We start from the raw sequence: 22,171 nt of genomic DNA on the forward strand, positions 1-22,171 counted from the left end.
AGATCCTCTCTCTGCGTTTCAAGCCATCAATTGTTAATATCAGGACAGTGTTGTTGTAGATTTATGCAGGTATCTTTTATATAGCAACCCCACACAAAAGATACTTAACGCTTAGTGGAACCCGAAGCTGATTAATCCCCCGACAAATTAAGCAAACTGTTCCTCCGCAATTTGCACCACTTCATCAACCACCCACTCCATTCTTTCCAACCATCCAAGTCGAGTACAAGTCTATATATGGCTACTGCTGCACGCTAGATAACATACTCCAATGTCAACGATTTGCGGCCGGTGTGCTACCAGCACTCCGAGGGCAACCGCAATGCGGGCGTCGCGAAGCCAGCTTATGTCGACACAGAACTTGCTCCTTGCAAGGAATAATTACAATTACAATGGCTGGAGGAATCCCAATATCGAAATACGGCGGCAGAGATACTCGCTTCTCACTACGAATCGGATAAAAGACAATGTGTTTGTCGCCCATATCTACACAGCCCAGCGATATGCCTCATCAACACCAAAGTCAAAGGCCACGAAACGCAGCACGTCAGCGAGATCGGTGACGAACAGCGTGTCATTGAACAAAGTCAAAGTCAAAGCCAACGTCAACTTGAAGCCAGCATCAGCATCAACCTCTTCTTCCCCCCTCGCATCGACTCTCAACCCACCGTCCAGCACGCGACCAGCTGAACTCGACCTACCCGCACCCGCCACCCCCGACGTCTCGACCACAGACAAACTAAAACGCTACATCGCTATCGGCCGCGCATATCTGGCATTCTACAAAACCGGACTAAAAAATGTATACCATAACTACAAAGCCTCCCTGCCAATCCGCGCTGCGCTAGGTCTACCACGATTCCTTCCTACCTCTCCTCCCAACGGACAGTCTAGTTCAGCTTTTTTGGATAAGGTGGAAAAGGCCGGTGTCAGCCGTGCGGATTTCCAGCTCACGCATCGCGCGGCATATGATATCAGGCGGATGATTCCGTTTAGTCTGTTGTTGATTGTGTGCGGGGAATTTACGCCGTTAATTGTGCTGATGTTGGGGAATGCGGTAACGCCAGCGACTTGTCGAGTGCCGAAGCAGATTGAGAAATGGAGGCGGCAGCGCGAGGTGCGGAAGGGTGCTGCAATGGTCGGTCTCGAAAATAATAATTCGGCGGTTAGTCCAGGTGAAGAGATGAAGTGGCTGGCGAATAGGTTCGGGGATCGCGGGTTCGCAGATACCGCGTCAGCAGAGCTGATTCTCAGGGGCTGTGCGGTTTTCGGGCTGGCAAAGACGCATCAAAGACCGAGCTGGTTGGTGCCGCTGGTTTACAGGCCGCGGCTCAAGCGGTGGACGGAGTATTTGGAGGTTGATGATAGGCTGATTCGGGGAGGCGGGGGAGTTGAGGCGTTGAGTGCGGAGGAGGTGCGTATTGCGCTGGATGAGCGCGGTGGTGTTGGGGTTGGGTGGACTAATGGGAATGTTGAGAGTGTTGAGGAGGGACGGAGGTGGTTGGCGGATTGGTTGAAGAGGAGGTCTTGATTGGGTATCCTGAAGTGTAAGCTATTGTGTAGATACGTCGACTATATATGTACAACATAAAAGTAGATACAGAGCTGAGAATAAAACGCCGTCCACTCAAAACTCCTATGATGCATAAAAATCTGGTTTATAATATAATACAGTAATCATAGCACTGTCATTGCCGTTCTTATTCGTTCGAGATCGTCAAAATTCGCATGTAGAGCTTGACCAAGAATGCTAGTATCCGACTGATCCCACTTCCCAACCGCAAACGTCAAGTCACGGTGAGCATCAGCAAGAATCCCCTGCAGCTCTGCAGTTCGAACGCACTGCAGTCCGGCATCGTGCAAGTGATTCGTAGGATCCTGGATACATAAGTGCTTCGCAGCCAGGTAGTTCGCCTTGCTGGCGGCGTGGACTTTGAATCGAAGTAGAGCGCGTTGTCCGATGAGGACTGGGTGTAATTCGCTAAGTTGGTTTTCTTTTTCAGCCCGACGGACACTTGAGAGAGTGAAGAAACTCGCTGGTTCTACAGCCACGCCAACGGTTTCCAAATTGACCTGCGAGCTGTATGTATCTAGTAGAGCTAGTAACTGCTCGCCTAACCCCCTTTTTTGCCATTCAGGGCTTTTCTGTTTCAGAAAGGCGGATATGATCAGAATCAAGCCGTAGGAGTCTAAGGACGCTTTTTCCCACCCGAAGAGATTCCTACTTTCAAGAAGGGCTCTCAAGACGACATATAGCGGTAGGAGCGATGGAAGAGTACTCAGGCTTGCCGTAATATAAGCGTCCGAGTGAGGAAGGTTATACCCGCAGAATATTTTGATCGGTAGACCCGATGCCTGGTGAGTCATGCTCAATATTGGACTTTTCCCTTCAACTATGGCCAAGTCGTCAAACACTGAGTTTCGACGGATTTCAGCATGGAGTTTTTCGATTATGCTAGTGAAGGTTTTGGTAGTTTTTGGATTCATTGAACTTGATGCGCGATCTCCAGTAGGCGGATCCACGAGAATCATGAGGTTAATATCAGAAGAGCTGATCGCTATTTGAGTTGATCGCGAGCCAACCAATTCTGACGCGTTGGGTACCGCTGCTGCCACATGTTCTGCTATTTTGCCCACTATGCGCGAGACAATCGATTCTTCTGGATGTGACGGTCTGAGATATTCTGCAAGAGCTGATATTTCGGTACTTAGACGTGACTCGCCCGTCTCGGCCCTTCCAGACTTACTCAAGCCAAGCCAAGGGCATTGTGCAACTCGGCCTCCCCTTACACCTAGTGACGCCCGCTTGCTTGGTTTTGAAGGTTTTTCCTGCCTGCCATCTAGCTGCTTCGTAAGCAATGGTTTTTCACTGATTTCCGGCTCCTGCGCAGTTGATGGTTGATTTGTTGTATTTGGTTCAGCATCCGGCTGGAGAATCAAGGGCCGATAGATACGAGGGTCCGGCTCATTGAGGTAGACCTTGCGAATGACTTTCGCTCGGTTTGCGACACGATGGGCCTCGAGGGTCTTTTGCAGGCTGTCTCTGTGGATGGCTGTTCTGGGACCGGCCTTGTAGAGTGAGTTCGTCCGGTAATACCGTGCTTGAGACGTCGTCAGGGACCAGAGCGAGGCCCTCCCCCGGCCGCCAAGGGCCATTCTGCAGTCACCTAAAGCGCAGCATTGCGGGGGAATGACAAGTCGCTCGTATCGCATAGAACGAAGGTACTGGGTACTAGGAAAAAGCACGGCGATTTTTCTGTTTCTTTTGTCGAGAATGGTCCATGCAAAGACGCAGTGCCAAGCAATCGTTATCTAAATCTTTATCGAGGTCACGTGATCTTGGTATCATTAAATCTGCGCTACTACCACGCACAGATATATTATGATTATTAAACCACATCAATTGATTATTATTTATTAATTAAATATTATATTACGTCGACTCATGCCTTTTCCCACTGAAATATGAATATTCTTGGCGCACGATCAGGTCATTGCGCCACTGCTCTCGACGATCTGTAATTCTGCTTCTAGAACGACTGTAATAGGACAACAGGAAAGGATCTCCACGAGCCTCGGAACTAATCACCAACGTCAGACCGTCGTCAATCGGCGGGCCTCTCTTCCCGGATTTCGGGTGCCTTTGTCTTCTTGCACGTGCGATAATATTAACATGTATTCGGCACTGATATTACTATTTGAGGCACGGAGAATGAAAATAATAGATGTGGGATGGCCGGCCTAGAACACGCCGTAGCAAAAATGGCATCTCGTCACGAGCGTCTAGCAATAAACAGCTAACAGAAGCAATCATGTCAACAACTGGACAATTATTAAGACTTAGGCGGACTATCTAGTATTTACTATTGGCGGTGCTAGTTCTTAGCAGTAACTTAGTAAGGCTTAATCATAAGGAGGCTAAAGCTGACCTCCCGCGTCGTCACTCGTCACCGTCTGCGAATATTCCTGGAAGACCCGCAGAGATAACCAGCCCAACCCGTATTCGACTCCCCTCTTCGATCTCCAGCGACAACTCTGCGAGTCCTTTTCTTCCTCCCTAAACCCAGCGCCGCTCGAAACCACCCATGGCGGCGCGCAAATAAGCTCTCATCCCCTCTGCCCCTCGGCCTGCCCAGGTACGGACCCCTCTTCTCCGCTGCTGCTTCTCATAATGACACCCACACGCCCAGACAACGCATTTCTTTCTACGTGCCATTGATTCTACGTCGCCAATTTGATTCTGGACAGACCATGCGCTGAGATTCTCCTTGGTTCCTACCATAGCCATTCTACATCGTCACATCGCCGCAAGCGGACACGCGACCTTCGGAACGATGGCGTTCGAACAAGGAACACCAGATAGAATCCCCCCAGATCAACCGAACCCCGTGATTGTCGGATCAGGATTGTCCGCCTTGGGCGAGGGAGCTTATAAAAAAGCTTCGATAGTAACCCCAGCAGTCGTCGCCGATGGAAATAGCCACAAGACCGACGACAAGGTGAATTCTAGTGCGTCATACTTCTCGGATGTGCCTGGAACAGCAGGAAAAACCAAGAAAGATGCCTATGTGAAATCCCCCGCGAGTCCCGCAGATGCTGTTTCAGGCGCTTCCTCAGGCACTGAATTGCTCCGCCGTCTAAGTCTGATCGGAGGCGCACATCTGACTCCTGCAACTCCGGTAACTGACGCCATGGCCGACCACCCGGGCCTCCAATTGACGGGGAGGATCATCAGTGCGACATTCTGCATCCCATACAAAGTTGCCCATCAATCAGACGGGAATTGGGTACGTTTTTTTAATTCTAAAATTAGGTTTTCATGAGTCTGTGTCATTCTAACGTGTCGCAGGAGCTGAAACCTCGACCAGGCACGTCAGCCTTGTTCGACGCCTTTGCCCACCTCGCATCTGAAAAATCAATATGGAAACATATACTCGTTGGCTGGACAGGAGAGGTGGACACTGCCAATAGTGAGCGAGCACCTTTGCAATCTGTCAGTGGGAACGGAACAATGACTACGCCTCCATTGGCTGTGAATAAAGCGTCGGCGCCGGTTCCTGTCGATGCAAAACACCCGCCCGTAAATCCATTAGTTGAAGGTATTCAGCTGTCCAAAGACGAGAGGAATCGCCTCGAGACTCAGCTGCGGCACAGCAAGTATGGAAAGATCCTCCCGGTTTGGGCAACTGCCGAATCCGACGAACCCGAAGATGATATATTATTGAAAGATCAATCCCGCTGGAGGCGGTATGCGGAGCGAGAATTATACCCTCTCCTGCACTATAAGCAGAAGGGGACATCAGATGGGCGTTCGGAGCGCAAATGGTGGGCTGACTACCTGCGATTAAATCGGTTGTTTGCAGATCGAATTGCACAGGTTTATCAGGCAGGCGATATTATATGGATCCACGACTACCATCTCTTTCTTCTCCCGAGCCTCTTGAGGCAACGGATTCCTAACATTTACATTGGTTTCTTTTTACATTCTCCTTTCCCCAGCAGCGAGTATATGCGCTGTCTCGCAAAGCGGAAGGAGGTTCTTACAGGCGTTCTTGGTGCAAACATGATCGGTTTCCAGACCTATTCATATTCAAGACATTTCTCTTCTTGCTGCACACGTGTACTCGGGTTTGACTCTACTTCTGCGGGGGTCGATGCTTATGGTGCCCATGTCGCAGTCGACGTGTTCCCAACCGGCATTGATGCTCAGAATGTCCAAAAGGCGGCTTTTGGGTCAGATGAAACAGACCATGTGGTTCAGGAAATTAAGAAACTCTATTCAGGCAAGAAGATCATAGTGGGCAGAGATCGACTAGACAGTGTCCGTGGTGTCGCTCAGAAACTTCAAGCGTTCGAAACATTCTTGGAGAGATATCCTCAATGGCGCGAAAAAGTTGTCCTAATTCAAGTCACGAGTCCGACAAGTATGGAGGAACAGAAAGAGGACCCTGAAAACAAAATCGGCAGTCAAGTATCCAACCTGGTGTCCACGATTAATGGCCGGTTTGGATCGCTGAGTTTCTCTCCTGTTCAGTACTACCCTCAGTACATCTCCCCGAAGGAATACTTCAGTCTCTTGCGAGTCGCAGACGTTGGTCTGATCACGAGTGTCCGTGACGGCATGAATACGACGAGTCTAGAATATGTCCTCTGCCAACAAGGCAACCACGGACCTCTCATTCTATCAGAATTCTCCGGCACTGCTGCAATGCTGCCAAGTGCGATTCATATAAACCCATGGGACATGAGCGGAGTCGCCACGGCCATCGACCGTGCCCTAAGCATGAGCAACGAGGAAAAAGCAGATCAGCACCGCAAGCTATACAAACATGTCACATCCAACACCGTCTCGATGTGGTCACAGCACTATATCCATCGCCTCCTCACCAACCTATCCTCCTTTGACCAATCCATCGCAACCCCCGCACTCGACCGCGCCAAACTCCTCAAACAATATCGCAAAGCCAAGAAACGCCTCTTCATGTTCGACTACGACGGAACCCTCACCCCAATCGTCAAAGACCCGCAAGCAGCCATCCCGTCAGACCGTGTGATACGAAGCATCAAAAGCCTCGCCGCAGACCCCAAAAACGCCGTCTGGATAATCAGCGGGCGCGACCAGGCTTTTCTAGACGAATGGATGGGCCATATCCCCGAGCTAGGCCTCAGCGCCGAACACGGCTGCTTCATCCGTAAACCCCGTAGTGACGACTGGGAGAACCTCGCGGCCCAGTTCGATATGGCCTGGCAGAAGGACGTTATGGAGGTATTCCAGCATTACACAGAACGCACACAGGGCTCCTTCATTGAGCGCAAACGCGTTGCTTTGACCTGGCACTATCGGCGCGCGGACCCGGAATACGGCGCCTTTCAGGCCAAAGAGTGTCGGAAGAACCTCGAGAACACGGTGATGAGGAAGTTCGACGTGGAGGTTATGGCCGGAAAAGCGAATCTAGAAGTTCGCCCAACGTTTGTGAATAAGGGATTTATTGCCACGAGGCTGGTGAACGAGTATGGTGCGGGCCCGGGGGATCCGCCGGAGTTTGTTCTCTGTTTGGGGGATGATTTTACAGACGAGGGTATTCCCTCCCACCCTCTGCTTTTTTCTGTTGCCATACTAATAATCAATAATATAGACATGTTCCGCGCTCTCCGCGACTCGGATCTTCCAGCCGATCACGTCTTCTCTGTGACTGTCGGCGCCAGCTCCAAGCAGACGCTGGCGAGTTGGCATCTCCTGGAACCGGCGGACGTAATCTCGACAATTGGGATGCTCAATAACAGCTCGATTGATGCCGAATACTAACTAACAAACCAAAAGAGAAAAACAAAACAAAACAAAACAAAACAAACAAAACAAAATAGACTTATCAGACCGTTCATGTTGTTCTTGGGTAGTCCTATAACTGGGTGTATGGTGGACTGCATTATATTATAATTGATATATCGATATACTTGACTCCAACACCAGCGCTGGAGCCTGGATGTCCTGGATTATTCTTGTATTGTATTCTTGTATTCTTGTTGGTTTGGTGGTTTTAGACTCGATAGAGTGATATATACGACAGTAGCTTGATTCCTACCAGAATCCAATCACGTAAAATTAATACACTTATATTGGGAGCACCCAGGTTGCTTAGCTGTCTTTCGATACTCTACAATTGTTGACATCCATAACCACATTATAATAGTTTACCGGTCCAGCCACTCCTCGCCGTTATCAAGGAATGCTTCGTGATATGGATGAGCTTCTAACCATTTCTCTGGATCCACCGAAGTGGAAGAATTAGTATGGAAATCTGTAAGAGCTTCTTTGAGTACTAGTAGGGGTTATTGGATATTCGAGTTTATTTCTTGCATAAAGTGAGTGTTTGGCATGAATATCGCCCCCATTTAAAACTACAATAGCTATGAGTAGCAGCATCTAGAAAAATACTGAAACAAACATATCATCCAAACTTATCTTTGGATAGACCACCAACCAGCCATTTGCAAATTTCTATGCTATCTTCCCATTCCCAGTTATTCTGATCTAATTTTTTATTAAAGGGACTCGATTCACGCTGTACCTGGAATCGACACAATGTTGCCGGGAATATGAAATGAGATGACACATATGTAAGAGTTTCGACGACTTTGATATGTAGTAAAGCTGGATATTAGGTGGAAAGCGTGTCGGAACATTTCTGAGAAGTTGTGGGAATGTACCTGCACAATGGGTTTGGTTTTTGTGAGAGTGTTTAAGATTTATATTATATATCAATTTCAGACTATATTTTCGAGTAAAAATGATAAAATATTGAGGGCCCAAAAATGCCAGTTTGATATGGGAATCGGGGGCGCGTCGCTTGCTTGTGAAATACGTTATATGCTAACAATTTTATTCAAATATTTATTTTTCACGTCACTGCTTGTTTGTACTCGTTGTACAGAACAGTTTCCATGTTACGTATAACTATACATGCACTCGTCAAAGATTATTGATAATATAGCCAATTTAATACATCAATTCAATATTCAAAGTTTGATAGCTAGTAAAAAGCTGTATAATAGGAAAATTTTCATCAGTGGGTCGTGTAGGGCGTCTCCGAACTACATTCGTAGACGGTATCAAAGGTATATAATGCGGATATATATGTACAAGAAGCAAATAACAGACATTGAGTGCATCGTTAAATACATCATCTACTCTTCAGGCGCAGCAGCCTCGTCTTCCATCCGCGAGGCGTATATTTTCTCCTTTTGTACTTTCGCAGCCTGCAAGCAGTCGATATAAGTACGGAACTTGACGATTTCGCGCAGCAAATATGATGATTTGCGCTCCCAGTTTGAAAGGGCTTTGGTTGCATTGGGGTGGCGGGGAGAAAAGGCGAGGGACATGGCAGAGCGGAGTTCGTTGTGTTTTTGAAGGTCTTCTTCGACGTTTTTCACGTAGTTTTGTAGAGCGGTGAGCTGTTCGGATTCGCTGAGCGTAGAGGCGTTCATGGTTTGTTGAGGAGGGGTCCAGTCGCTTAGGTGTACGCGGTCGGCGGGGAGTTTGGCGCGGATGCTGCCTTGTTGGTCGAGGGAGCTGCGGATCGAGCTTTGGATGCTGGGGCGAGGAGGGGCGGAAGCAGAAGTGGGTGGAGGGGAGCGCCTGTCGACGTGGATAAGTGCGTTATTGATGACCCCGTCGCCCCAGCCGTATTCCATGTTGCTGATGGCGCCGACCAGCGGCTGCTTGGAGAGTCGCGCGCTCCAGTAATTGGCGGTTGTGACGAATTCCCTGACAATCTCAGCTGTGCCGACTTGGAAGAGATGGACGGCGCCTGTGGGTAGACTCAACGCCCAGACGTGTGGGCGAGACTTGGAGTAGCCTGGTGGAGGCAGGGCGCTGGCGATGGTCTGGCGAAGAAGGAATTTCCAAACCTCTTCTGCGTTTTCCATCCAGTTGCCTCCTCCTACGACCCCGCCGCCGTTTTGGCGCTGTTTGGCCTTTATCCGCATCGACTTGGCGTTGAAGGAGAACAGGCGGAGCCAGCCTCGTTGGATAACGGCGAAGCATTCATTCCAGTTACGGTCCTTGGCACGCTTGTCAACAGCCTCCAAATGCTGTTTATGTTTGAGGCTTCCTTCTTTGGCCCACGGGGCGCCTGCAAGTTCTAGGGTTTCGTCTTCTAGTAGTGAATTGCTTGCTTCAGGGTCGTCGAAGCTGGTGATGGAGTGTGCTGAGTCCTCGCGGATGATTGCGTGGCTGAGGGCATTTGCAAACCCGATTGATTGTTGATAACCGCCGCCGCGTGGGTATTCAGAGCCAAAAGAGTCCACAGACATAGAAGTAAGCGTTTTTCCAAGCGAATACTTGCTCCATGTACTCGAGCCTGACGGACTCCAGATAGACGATTGGTCATCCAAACTGGTACGGCTTGATCCCATGTTTGACGGAGGATACAATCTGGCGCGTGACCGTGGCTTCGATGTCCATCTTCCCGTGGTAACTCTCGAATCGGCAGATCGGCCGCGAGGAATGACATCTGAGCCTGTCTTGCTGAGAACACTGGGACTGCGGCGTAGAACATTGCCAGAGCTTGAAGGAGGAGCGAGGCCCTCGGGTTCGACGGGGGCGTTGTATAATGGGAGACGTTGCTTTTGAATGGAATTATAAAAGTCTTTGAGAACAAACTCAACTTGGGTTTCCCAAGCTTTGATGGTACCTTGGAACGGCGTGTTCACCAGGGGTCCAGAAGACCCAGAAGTGTCAACAAAGGTAGAACTTCGTTTTGACTTCAGGTTGCCTTCATTAGGAAGCGTAAATTCGCCTGATGGAAGAGTCGGCGACTTTATAGCTGCACTCACTGGCGCTCGAGGTTTGGGAGCTGGGCGGATAGTCTCAAACCCATCAGGGGCAGCGTCGGATGCGACTCTGTAAATCGTGGGCAGGGTATTGCGAACGAACTGGCTCCTCGTCATCTTCTGTTCAATGTCTGCAAGATGCAAGTCGGTATTCAGTAAGAGAAGAGAGTAGCATATAGTGTGCACCACATCTGAATATCAAATTAGCAATTTAGTTTAATCGAAAATCGAAACGCATGTATAAACTCACCGACAGCTTTGAAGCCATGGTTAGGGTTGCATTCACACCACCTTGCAGACAGTGCGTCTAGTACGCGGTCCACTTGCTGCGTCTCTCCTTTTAGTGCCATTTTTGTACATAGACTTCGCAATGCTGCGAGAATGTCCATATTCGTCCAGTTGAAGAAATCCATGTAAGCTTTTCGAACTTTGGCTCGGTCGACACTTCCCAACCAGGCCGCTGCGGGTTCGTTGCCAATAATCTCTTCATGATCCTCAAACAGTTTACGAGCCAACTCTCGATCCGCAGCTGGGATTGGGTCATTCGCCAGATCTGTGGCAGGTTCGACAGGTTCCTCGACAGATTCATCAGTTTTGTCATCAGACATCTCCGTAGGGGGGGCTGGAGTTTCGGATAAAGGCGAGTTCGAAGCAGTATGGTATTGAGAGATCTCCGAGACAGACATATTAGGGTCAGCGGGAGATTCTTCTCGTAGAGACCCACGACTCGAATTGGCTTGGAGAAAGCTGCCGGACTGGATGTCGGGCGGAGGCACCAGGCTACTTGACGTGTTCCCGGACCTGTTTTCGTCACGATGACTACGAGCGACAGGGCTTGTCTTTGGTCGTCCACCACGCTGTCTGTCGGAATTACTTCCAGTTTCGTTTCCACTATCGACCAAGAAAGTCCCATCGTGGTCATGCGACGGTATTTTCAGGTTAAGACTATGCTTGCCTTTCAAACCATCCTTCTTTGACGATCCATCGGCGGTACGTGTCAAGCGAGACGGATTGCGAGGTGGGAGACCTCCCAAGAAGAGCTGCTCAGAATCGAAACGTTTGTCCAGAGATAAGCTTTCTAGTGCTTCGTCTGCTTCGTGGGAATTTGTGTGTGGTGAAGGCGTACCATCCGCCAAATATGGGTCCATCACTTGGCGAAGACTACTTACAGGGCTCGGTTCTGCTTGGATATCGAGTGCTTTCAGAGTACCAGGGGCAAGAACCAGAGGCGGCGGGCTGTGATCAACAACTGACTTCTTCCGTCGCCGAAAGAATGACGCTTTCTTGGCCACCACAGGATGAACGACATCTTGCTCTGGCTGTTTTCTTGGTGGGGTGTTGGGTTTTGTCGGCTGTTTGGGACTTTCTGCCGGGGTAGGATCAGGAGTCGTTTTTGAGGACCCACCAAACACTCGTCTAAAGAAACCCGGTTTTTCCTTCACTTGTGGAGAATCAGCAGGCGGAGGTGGCGGCTTCTGGTATGATACTGTGGGACTTGGGGCAGATGGGTCGACGAGGGTTGAAGGCAAAGGAGGTGCCGGATCTTGATGTTTGATAGTTGAAGTTCCCAACGTCTCGGAACGACCTTTTCTAGTGGCGATACTCTTGGCTGATTTGTTGCTATTCCGACGAGATATGACTGGATTTCGTGGTGCTGAGAAATTGGCTGGTAATCCTGACATATCGGATAGCAGATCTCTTCGAGGACCAGGGGGTACAGTAGGGGTTGGCGCCGCGTCAAGATCATCTGTTGAAGGTCTTATGCCGGTCCCCGATTCAGTATGATATGCTGGGCTCGAATCGTAGTCTAAACTTGAAGATTGCCGTTCTTGATAATCAATGAAGTCCTCTCCGATCGTAGGGTCGTAGTCGGTACTGGAAACGCTGCCCTTGCTTTGCTGATGGGTCGAATGTCCTGAATAGGCTTGTCTAGCACGAGGAGACTCTGCGAAATCGTAATTCCTTGAGCGATATGCAAGACTGGTATTTTCCACATTGCGAGCATTGTCATAGCGACCCTGAGGGAATTGAATGGCAGTGCCGCTGTTGCTTCTATGGCCACTAGAACGGGGAACCTGAGGGTAATCACATATATCATCCGCATATACTGCAGATGAGGCAGATGATGAGAAGGTGTGGCCTCTCGCACGGCCATGATGGTCGGGGAATCGGCTGTTATTATAACGATCTACTTCAGGCGAACCACCGAAAAAGCGAGTGTCGCTGAATAGTGGCGATCCTGGGACGAATTGATCTAGAGAAAGAAGCATGTTGTCCACGACCGAGGTGCGCGTGACATGTTTTGGAGACAGAGCCAGGTCGTGAGGATCGGGTTCGTCGCCCGACTCACTCGGCCGGCCGTTGTATTCGACTGGCGTCGTGTCTTCGAGAAACGTCTCGGGGTATGACGGGCGAGCATCCACGCTCAAGGACTGCGGCGATTTCTGCTTTCTAGCATTGGACGGCGGGGTCAATGGAGGAGAGTAGCTCTCGTAACGGTTACGAGATTGGTACTGCTTGGGACTGGTCGGAGCAGCCACACCGCGACGGTTCGGCGGACGGGGAAATTCGTCGAGGCCCATGGTTACCTCCTTTTATTTTGGGTTGTTTTGTGTTTTGTTGTGTTGTGTTGTGTTTTGAGGCAGGCGAATGCTGCCGAAATGAGAGAATGGTGAAACAGCGGCGGCTCGCAATTCCGGCGAGTGAAGGAGGGAGTATTGACTCAATCAAGTGCGATGAATAGGACGCATGAAAGCCTGTCTATTGCATTGCTCATCAGAGCGGGCATGCAAGCGTCTGCTGCATGCAAGAGCCGATCGTCGGGCGTGTCAAGATCAGGCTCGCCGCTCGAGTGAGGTGCCGGCAGCAATTATAAGGAGAGTCGAGAAGAAATCTCGAATTTCGTTCGAGATGTCGAAACGATGAGGGAGCGACCAGGGAGGAGACTCGACGGAGCGAAGTTGCTGTCAATTGTGGGTCCTCTTAACGTTTTAACCCTTTTCCCACCAGGTAGGACAAGGAACCTCTGACTTTGGCTCCCTGCAGTGTCCCAAAGATTAAAGTCTCAATCAACCTGAGACTAAGACTACATTAGTCTGTAAGAATTAGTCGACCTGCTTGGCTGGAAGTTGACGGGTCTGGCGGTGGTGAGTTTCGGGCGTTTCGACTGGCTGTCAGCGACGCAAGGCACAAGCCGCTACTACATCCACGTTGCGTTGTCGCGCCAAATCATACCAGGACTTGCCCCTGAACCTTACACTTCCGATGGCGCACAGGATTTTCTGCTTGTATTATCATCGATACTATTATGACTCCTCCAGGAATGCAAGTGAGATTGTCGCTAGCCGCTATTCTCGCTGCAGTTAACAAGTCACCACGATATTCTTTTTTTTTTTCCTATTTCATATTCATTCTTGGGATTTGATATTATTCGTCACGATCCTGAATACGGTTTGTCACTGGCAATTCTTACTGGGCGACCTGTGACCACTGGCCAGCGCTATGACGGCTTCTTCATCGCATTAACTCGGCGACCCAAGGCTAACAATTGGGCATGGGATTGAACTTGGTACTATAATAGTCATGTTGCGGAGTAGGTTCGCACCATTGTTGACTAATGGCTGGGCGATCTCATCGACTTGGCAGTAACGCTTCATCTATACCATCGCCGGCACACACAGTATCCGTACTCAGTATTATTACGTACAAGAGTTGAGGCGGCCAAGTGTTATTATTACTTATGCATCACAGACATCTATCAGTCGCAGACATGCAGCTACTTAGTTGCTGTGATCATGGCTTGTCCCTGTAATAATAATCTCAGCTGCCCGATTTCACTAGGCTGAGTAGCTTCAATAGTAACTTAGTAAGTCGCTGCGTCGGCCCACAGATCAGGCCCACTAGGACGAAGCAGGAAATGTTGTGTACGCGAACAATCTCAACGAATCGTGGCCTGATAAGCTTGACATTTGATGGCCGCATTTGGAAGTGTGCTGGTTTGTGGCGTAGATACGAATCTGATGTGTCCTCTTGACTTTTAAGTTTCTGAGAATTGTAACCCACTGCACACTCGAGTCAGGATGTGGCATGAACCTTGGTAAAAGCTAAACCATGGATGTCGGTCAGTCGAGCCGACTTTCAGGTACAGATCACAAACTACTGCAGCCTGGAAGCACGACAATCCTCCTGTATTGGTTAGTACGGCATGAGAAAAGCAATCCTCAGCCCCGCAGGTTTGCACCGATAAGAGCGATCAGATCGCATCAGCAAGTCCAACTCAGGTTGGCGATCTTGGATAATAGATGTTCGATCGGCATTCAACAATTTCGTCCCCATTGTACCCAGATAGTGAATCCGAAACTCTAATTAGGGGAAGCTGGCTTGATATGTAGAGGCCCGAGTCCCCTCCGACTCTCCCATTCATGCTCGACGCAGCTTTAGAGACATGATTATTGATATTAAAAGGCTACTAGATCGTGAAACAAGCCCCTCTGTACGGAATAGCCTAGACTTTCTAGTCTTCTAGACTTATCAGAGATGACCGGAATGCTGCATGTCTTGAGATGACAGTGCATGCAGGGTTAGCATGTCGGGCCTGAAAGTCAGAATGTTGCCACGCAGCCCGTGATTTGATTGATCTGAGTCAATACGTATCAGACTCGAGCATTGAAATCTCGAAATATGTTGACTCGTCTGGATCTCGTTCGTCATCAATATTCATGCTGGCAATGACGTATTTTCATTCCAATCTACCGTTGACGTCGTGTCGGCGTGACTAGGAATTCAGGGTTAGATTTTGGTCGACGAGAGTATTATTAGTGTTAACCAAGTCTCTTACTGATTATGTCGATGCATATCCATGTCCTGCTTTATGCGGTGTTCTGTCTGAACGTGATAGTAACCAGTGTCTGCCCCAAATAACTGCTCTCTCCAGGCTGGCATCAACACAACTCCCCAACTCTCCATACGTGGCCACACAATCGTCCTCTGAAAACCATCCAGCAATTCTCTAGCAAGATAATAAGAAAAAGAATGTGTTATGAAAAAGACTATATAAATCAAGACCCAGCCGTTTTGTGCCGATATGATGGATACTACCGCGGGCCGCCAAGTTACCGCCCTCAAGCAGACTAGCCTAGCCTGGCCAGTATCAGCATCGTCATCTGTCGTGTCCAGTTGACAACCCAGACAGCCGCACAACATCAATAACAACCATTCCATTCCATTCCATTTCCGCATACCGACTGACCAGGATATACCAGAAGGGATAAGGAAGGAATATTGACGGGATATAGAATTACTATACGACTAGGGCCCGGCCAGACGCCGACACCATGAATCCTCACATCTCTGCCCCCCGACAACACAGCATTCCCACCAGCTTCGGCGCCAGCTCTGGCGCCGGGTCGGCTGGCCGGGGAGCGTCGAGTATCAGAATGCCTAGGTTCTTCAAAAGGTCTGTTGCGGCACCAGCTGCTAATTGACGACCACTGACACACGTCCAGGCTGTTCAAGTTTCCGCAAATGGACTTTGAGATGGCCATTTGGGAGATGACTTCGCTGTTGATTGCGCCGAAGAAAGTGTTCAAGTCGATGTACTATCACGTACGTCAATTTTCCCCTGATACAAACTATACACAACGCATGCTAACAATTCCATTCTAGAAACGTACGCAAGATACCTTTTGATTTATACTTTCGTCTACTAATTAGTCAGAAACAAAAAACACATGGCACCGCCCCGATCCCTCCTTCACATATCTGCTCTCCTTCTTCCTCCTCTTGACCGCACTCGCCTGGGGTCTCGCATACTCGCCTCACTTCGGCTCGATCATCCGCATATCATTTCTGTTCGTATTCGTGCATTTCATCGGCACGTCGCTGGTCATCTCGACATTCGGATATTTCCTCATCGGCCGCATCTTCGGACCAAACGGGCCAGCGGCGAATCTGACGGGGCTGAGGGGGGCTTCGTCGCGGGCGCGGAGACGCGGTGCGGCTCAGGGATTGTTTGTGCAGCCGGGTGAGAAGGAGCAGATTGAATTTGGGTATTGCTTTGACGTAAGCCCTAAGCCCCTATCCTCCGATTTATTAATATATAAGTTAATATATATATATATATATGGCAGGTCTCAAACCGCGCTTTTTTCCCGCTCTACCTGCACCTATACGTGGTGCAGTTCTTACTCCTCCCCCTGCTGACCCGCGATCCGCCCAACTTCTTCACCACGTTTCTCGGGAATACGCTATATCTATCAGCACTGCTGTACTATACCTATATTACGTTCCTCGGCTACAACGCGTTGCCGTTCCTGCACAACACCGAGCTTCTTCTCCTTCCTATCCTCGTGCTGTCAATTCTATGGCTGTTCAGTTTGATTGCGGGCTGGAACGTGGTGACGCATGGCCGGGGCGTTGAGGGATTATTCTGGGGTGTTTAGCTTGTCTCCATAATAATACGATAACATGTTATGTTTAGATAGTTTCAGCATATGCAACTTGCATTGGCGTTGGACGAATGTAATAACTGGTGTACAAAATATCGTCGATATCTGAACCCCATTCCATCTTCTACCACGCCTATCTACAGGTTAATAAAATAAATCACTTCTTCACCCCCTTCTTCCCTCTCCCAGCCTTGCCCGCCGCTGCCTCACGCGCCTTCTTCTCTCTCTCCTCATACTCCACCTGCTTCGCCTTGGCTTGAGCCTCTCTCTCCTCCCTCTCCGCCTCACGTCTTGCTTTATCCGCCTCGCGACGCTCCCGTACCAACCTTAGCCTCTCCAAATCCGCCCGCGCCTCGTCCGTCTTGCCCTCCATATGCAGCTTCATATACCGTTCCCTTGCCTGCTGCGCCTCAATCGCTTCACGCTCACGCCGCGAGAGCTCACTTAAATCCTTCTTCCCTCCTCCTCCTCCTCCTGCTCCTCCTCCTCCCTCTCCTGCACCCGCAGCAGCTGCTACTTCATTCCCTGTATTTCTCCCGACTACTGCAGCGGCGGCCTGCGAGCGGGATTTGGAGGTATGGTTCGGGTTCGCGGGTAGATCCCCTTCTTCCTCTTCATCATCTTCTTCGTCTGAGTCTGTCGGTGGCAGATCTCCTGGTTGTGCCGCCACGGCTCTTTTCTTGCGAATCGCCGCTTCTTTGCGTGCTTTGGCGAGCGCTTTGCGTTGTTCGCGCGTCATGTCTCCGGGCGCCTGTTCTTCTTCATCATCTTCCTCTTCCTCATCCGAGGAATCGTGGTCGGAGGAGGAGGACGACTCGGTGCCAGCGTCGGCGGGGTCCTGCACGCACTGATCAGTATATAGATACTAATAGGAAGAGGGAGAGAGAGGGGGGGGGGAGGGGGGGCGTACACGCCACATGCCAACGGCGTTGCCGTCTTTGTCGACTGGTTGCACGTCACGGCTGTAGTGTTTTCCGCCTGGTTAATATTATTATTTTGGTTAGTTGGTTCTTCCGTTATGGATGGGTATGGGTCCGGTGGTGGTACCTCCGCGAGTCGGTTTGGAGAATTTTCCGCCACGGCCTCGAGGTGCCATGTTGTCTTGAGGCTTGAGTGGATGGGTATGGATAGGTGTATATCGGTTGGTATGAGTGTGCTCTAATATACTCTGTCGAGAGCGGAGGAGTAGTAGGCGAGGTAAGAAAGCTCTGAAGCAAACAATGAATAGACGGTTTCAGGTGAAGAGTCCGGATTGACTTGTTTGGCTTTGACAAAGACAAAGACACAAACACAGCTGGACTTGGCTGGCTTGCTGAGTTGTTGGAGTTAAAAATAACCCCTCTGCTGCCCCTCGTCGCGTGAGACTCCACTGGGTCAGCGGGGACCAATCAGCGGCTTCGTTTACTTATTTACTTCTTTTTACTTGTCTGCTATTGTTCTCTATCATTCATTATATATATCGATAAAAACATAATGTAATTTAACGATGAGATGAGTCATCCCCTCACCATCACAACCCCAAACCTCGCAATCCTCGCCACAACCAACAAAACCGTTCCCAGCAGCATCGAACTTCCCATAAACATCTGCATATACAAATACCCTCCCTGATCTGCCTGTACCAACGCGCCTGCGATAGGACTGCCGGTGAGTGCCGCAAAACTAACAATCGTGAGGACCATACCCATACGCACGCCGATTTTCTTCAGGTCTGTTGTGAGAGAGCTCAACGCCACGGGGAAGATTCCCTGCACGCCGGCTGAGGCAATGCCGTAGATGACAGAAAACGCGAATACGCCGGGGATGTTGCGCACGCCGGACCACCCGTATGCTGTTATGGCGGTGGCGAAGCTGAATGGGATTAGGAGGTTGAGCGGTCCTGTGTAGTGGTCGGAGATCAGACCGGGGACTATGCGTGCGACTGTGCCCACGGCGCTCATGATCATTAGTAGATTGGTGGAGGTGGATAGCGATGCGCCGAGGACGTCGCGCGCGTAGCTACTAACGTAGAAGAAGCCCACGTATAGCCCCCATAGTACGAGAAACATTCCAACGGAGAAGCAGACGTAGGGTAGTTCCCGGAACGCGGCGAGCTCGAGGATGGGTCCGCTTTGGCGCGGTGGGAGGCGCTGGCGGAGGAAGAATGCGCTGGGGAGAAGGGTTGCGAAGGTGAAGAAGCCTAGGGTGCGCATGGTCCAGGCATAGCCGATTTTCGGGAGGAGCGAGTTCACGATGCCGGGGAATATCAGGCCGCCGACACCTGAGCCGGCGGCGACAATGCTCATGGCGATGGCGCGGTGCGAGTCAAAGTAGGTGGGCAGGAGGGAGAGGGTTGGGCAGAACATGAGGCCACAGCCAATGCCTTGCAGGATGCCCTGGGAGAGGAATATCTGCCAGTATTGAGTGCAGAGGGAGGTGAGGAAGATGCTGACCACCGCGAGGATTGCGCCGACAGTCCAGGTGAATTTGAAGTATCCGGCGTCTGTTGCGCGGCCAGAGAAGGTGCCGACGAAGAAGACGAGAAAGGTCTCGACGCTGCCGATCCACGAGATGTCGGAGGGGGTGCGGTGGAGGGTTTCGGTGTAGTATGTTTGGAACACACCAAAGGCGTTGATGTAGCCCCATGTGTTGCAAATCACCAGATGGGCGAGGGCGACTTGGGACCAGGCCACGAATCCGCCGTCGAGGGGAGGTCCGGGATCACGTCCAGATTCTCGTGTGCGGACGAGAGACATGGTCTTTGCAAGAGTTGCTTTTGCTTGGCTGCCGGACGTGGGGTGTTTGGAGAGGGTGTTTTCAAAATCCATACTGGCGGGAGTCTGGATTTCTTGGATATCGCCAGAATTTGACTGCTTTTGGCCATGTTCCTCTCTGCCCTGAGCTTTTTCTAGATCCGCTTCCATAGTGTGAAAAAATATAATTAATTGTAAAGATGATAATATAAGAGGATCATTTTGAGTCATCCAATATTGAATTAGCACTTAATTATCGAAGAGAGGAGAATAGAAGACTGTAATCAACCGTTGTGGGCGTGCTGTAGTTCGCAGAGAAATCCGAGACAGCGCCAAAACTCGCCCGCAGATCTGCGCCACCCGTTCGGGGTCAAATCCGTGATTATCTTGCAACCCGCTAGTCAAAATTAACTGGGTCGACTCTATGCGAGCTATTATCGAGTATAAATTAGTTGAAAGTTGACTGGATCAATCCGAGCAGACGACAGACTGACAGACTGGTGTGTTAGAATCTGCATACTAACCTAGTACAATCCATCCTGTTACGGAATCTAAACGCGCCCCTTATACTCAGAGCCAGCCTTGCCTGTCGGACCGCATTTATTGGCCTCGGCTTGACTTACAGTCCCTATCTGGCCAGCCTGCTGGTCGCAGTACTGGGCCATTTGGATATCCTTCTCGGAGAGGCCGCGCGGGACATGCGTCGTCCAGTGGACATGAACTGAGCCTGATTTCTACTCGAATCAGTATCTCGGTCTTTCTCATATATTCTTTAGTGATGGCACGTACGACGGTCATAGTTGAGTGGTGGTTTTTCGATTTACTGCGGATGCCGACGACCTGCACGAAGTCCTGAAAACGTCAATGTTTGATATTTCATCATATCATCATAGCGCTGTGCTCACCAAACATTTGGTGTATGTCTTGAAGTAGTAGGTTTTGGTCACGCCCATGCGGTCTGCGTCCAGCGACCAGAGGCTCTGCTCCAGCAGGGATTGCAAAGGGGCGGTGTTTTGGGCTGGGTCGACGCCGGGGGCGAAGAGCGGTGATGTTGACATGTGTAGGCATCTGAGCGGTGTATTAACACTGTATATAGTCGAAATATTCGAAATATTTGATATATTCGATGGGAGGCGCCGCCAACGTGGCCAGTATGCTGTCATGTTGCTCAAACATAGGCACAGGAAAGGTAGTAAAGGTAGTAAACAGACGGAACCAGCTCTAGCCCGAAAGGTCGAGTTTGTCAAGCGATGGTCCGTGCGTGGGATATATAATATATTTGCATCTAAAATTGGCCTAATGTGATAATTATCTTATATTAAATATAAATTAATATATTAAACATTATATATGATATTGCTTATTCCACATTTATTATTTCTAATTGTACTTACCTTATTTAATGATACGAAACGATCGGTCATTACTCGTGTACTCGTAGCTAACAAAATCACACAAACCCTCGACACTGTGTATTATTCAAATTATTGATTAACCTTCTCATCAGACGTGGACCATTAATAATTATTTAGTAAGAGTCACTGACGTCGCTGGTTGACCCTTCTGGAAAGCGGATCTGAAGAACCGATCTAGACCGCCAATCCAAATCGCCAGACTACACTTACCCTTTGCAGCGGCTCAGCGAATTACCCTTGCCCTTATCAGCGTCTTGACGTCATGACTCTGTACAATCAGTAGTAATCGGTACGTGTATCATACGTACAATCGGTATACTGTCTGAAGAATGCTGCGAGGGAACGCTATCGATGCTTGCGTCTTCTTCTTCCTCTTCTTCTTCTTCTCCTCCTCCTCCTACTACTACTACTACTTAACTTGGCTGATACCGTTTTAGTACATGCAGAGAAATCTTAATTTTAGTTTACAGCTGATACAGTTTTCGGTGCTTGCCAGAAATACGTTACGATTGACACAGGATGAAGTATTCATAATCATGGTGTGTGCGTATAATTATGATCATTTGTTATAACTATAAGAATAATATAATTATATGAATGATAATATAGTCATAAAGAATGGGGCATTACTCATGCAGGGTGCATAACTTAGTCAGCCAGTTGTGCACCGATCGCTCGGACGAATGCTCCGGACTCGTTCCCTATACGCGGATACGGTACCAGGATCCTGTATAATACGGCGATCTCCCTGCTAAAGCGGCGACGGCGCGAGCGGTTCTTTATGGCCGATTGCATCTGTCGTCGCGTCATGATTGGAAGCGAGTGGGTTCGCTGGTTGGTTGGTGAACTCTGGACTTGAATTCCGCGTGAATTAATAATTCCATAGCCAATACTCTATACATACTCGATAAGTTAGTTACTCGAAGCTCGAGACTGCGAGTGGCCGGAGTTAAGCCGTTCTCCGTCCGCCATGAGAACATGATATGATCGTGGTATGATGTTATGAGCAGCCATTCATTTGAATTTTTTATTTTCGTGTCATTTTTTTTATTCATTATTTATTCTATTATTTCATCGATTGAAATTGTGAAAAAGAGGGACTGGACTGAGCTAATTAACAGGACCTAATGCACCGAATACGGCTAGCGCGGCACAATGCTCGGAATGTTGAAAAGCCGGATCCCAGTCGGGAGCGATTCTTTACTCCGAGCCTCCGTTACATTAATCATCATTGTACATACATTAT

General features: G+C 49.5%; 8 protein-coding genes across 8 annotated transcripts; 3 read left to right on the forward strand and 5 right to left on the reverse strand.

Moving 5' to 3' along the window:
- The first annotated feature begins 179 nt into the window (after positions 1–179).
- Positions 180–1,625, forward strand: BGW36DRAFT_392269 (uncharacterized protein). The gene has a single exon (XM_046217682.1). The coding sequence runs from the start codon at positions 272–274 to the stop codon at positions 1,529–1,531; it is 1,260 nt and encodes a 419-aa protein (XP_046065320.1). The 5' UTR covers positions 180–271; the 3' UTR covers positions 1,532–1,625.
- Positions 1,626–3,271, reverse strand: BGW36DRAFT_392270 (uncharacterized protein). Its single transcript, XM_046217683.1, has one exon. It carries the CDS (start codon positions 3,211–3,213, stop codon positions 1,678–1,680), a length of 1,536 nt encoding a protein of 511 aa, XP_046065321.1. The 5' UTR covers positions 3,214–3,271; the 3' UTR covers positions 1,626–1,677.
- A 685-nt stretch (positions 3,272–3,956) lies between these two features.
- On the forward strand, positions 3,957–7,642 carry BGW36DRAFT_352961 (putative alpha,alpha-trehalose-phosphate synthase subunit Tps2). Its single transcript, XM_046213398.1, has 3 exons — positions 3,957–4,787; positions 4,850–7,079; positions 7,137–7,642. Exons 1-3 carry the CDS (start codon positions 4,335–4,337, stop codon positions 7,304–7,306), a joined length of 2,853 nt encoding a protein of 950 aa, XP_046065322.1. The 5' UTR covers positions 3,957–4,334; the 3' UTR covers positions 7,307–7,642.
- A 752-nt stretch (positions 7,643–8,394) lies between these two features.
- BGW36DRAFT_442813 (uncharacterized protein) lies at positions 8,395–13,309 on the reverse strand. Its single transcript, XM_046221591.1, has 2 exons — positions 10,583–13,309; positions 8,395–10,523 (listed from the first exon to the last, which is right to left on the reverse strand). The coding sequence occupies exons 1-2, from the start codon at positions 12,912–12,914 to the stop codon at positions 8,686–8,688; spliced, it is 4,170 nt and encodes a 1,389-aa protein (XP_046065323.1). The 5' UTR covers positions 12,915–13,309; the 3' UTR covers positions 8,395–8,685.
- A 1,563-nt stretch (positions 13,310–14,872) lies between these two features.
- BGW36DRAFT_80535 (uncharacterized protein) lies at positions 14,873–15,793 on the reverse strand. The gene is made up of 2 exons (XM_046222605.1): positions 15,170–15,793; positions 14,873–15,106 (listed from the first exon to the last, which is right to left on the reverse strand). The coding sequence occupies exons 1-2, from the start codon at positions 15,568–15,570 to the stop codon at positions 15,049–15,051; spliced, it is 459 nt and encodes a 152-aa protein (XP_046065324.1). The 5' UTR covers positions 15,571–15,793; the 3' UTR covers positions 14,873–15,048.
- Positions 15,666–16,772, forward strand: BGW36DRAFT_365914 (putative integral membrane protein; the record flags this gene model as incomplete). Its single annotated transcript, XM_046214696.1, has 5 exons — positions 15,666–15,787; positions 15,837–15,936; positions 15,997–16,000; positions 16,049–16,392; positions 16,461–16,772. The coding sequence occupies 5 exons, from the start codon at positions 15,666–15,668 to the stop codon at positions 16,770–16,772; spliced, it is 882 nt and encodes a 293-aa protein (XP_046065325.1).
- Positions 16,773–16,874: 102 nt separating this feature from the next.
- On the reverse strand, positions 16,875–18,153 carry BGW36DRAFT_392277 (casein kinase substrate phosphoprotein PP28-domain-containing protein). Its single transcript, XM_046217684.1, has 3 exons — positions 17,826–18,153; positions 17,689–17,756; positions 16,875–17,616 (listed from the first exon to the last, which is right to left on the reverse strand). Exons 1-3 carry the CDS (start codon positions 17,872–17,874, stop codon positions 16,936–16,938), a joined length of 798 nt encoding a protein of 265 aa, XP_046065326.1. The 5' UTR covers positions 17,875–18,153; the 3' UTR covers positions 16,875–16,935.
- Positions 18,154–18,274: 121 nt separating this feature from the next.
- Positions 18,275–20,568, reverse strand: BGW36DRAFT_309768 (putative MFS monocarboxylate transporter; the record flags this gene model as incomplete). The annotated part of the gene is made up of 4 exons (XM_046212437.1): positions 18,275–19,758; positions 20,106–20,244; positions 20,300–20,362; positions 20,416–20,568. 4 exons carry the CDS (start codon positions 20,566–20,568, stop codon positions 18,275–18,277), a joined length of 1,839 nt encoding a protein of 612 aa, XP_046065327.1.
- Between the last annotated feature and the right edge of the window lie 1,603 nt (positions 20,569–22,171).

The sequence above is a fragment of the Talaromyces proteolyticus genome (assembly GCF_021365285.1).
Source record: "Talaromyces proteolyticus strain PMI_201 chromosome Unknown BGW36scaffold_17, whole genome shotgun sequence".
Taxonomy (NCBI): domain Eukaryota; kingdom Fungi; phylum Ascomycota; class Eurotiomycetes; order Eurotiales; family Trichocomaceae; genus Talaromyces; species Talaromyces proteolyticus.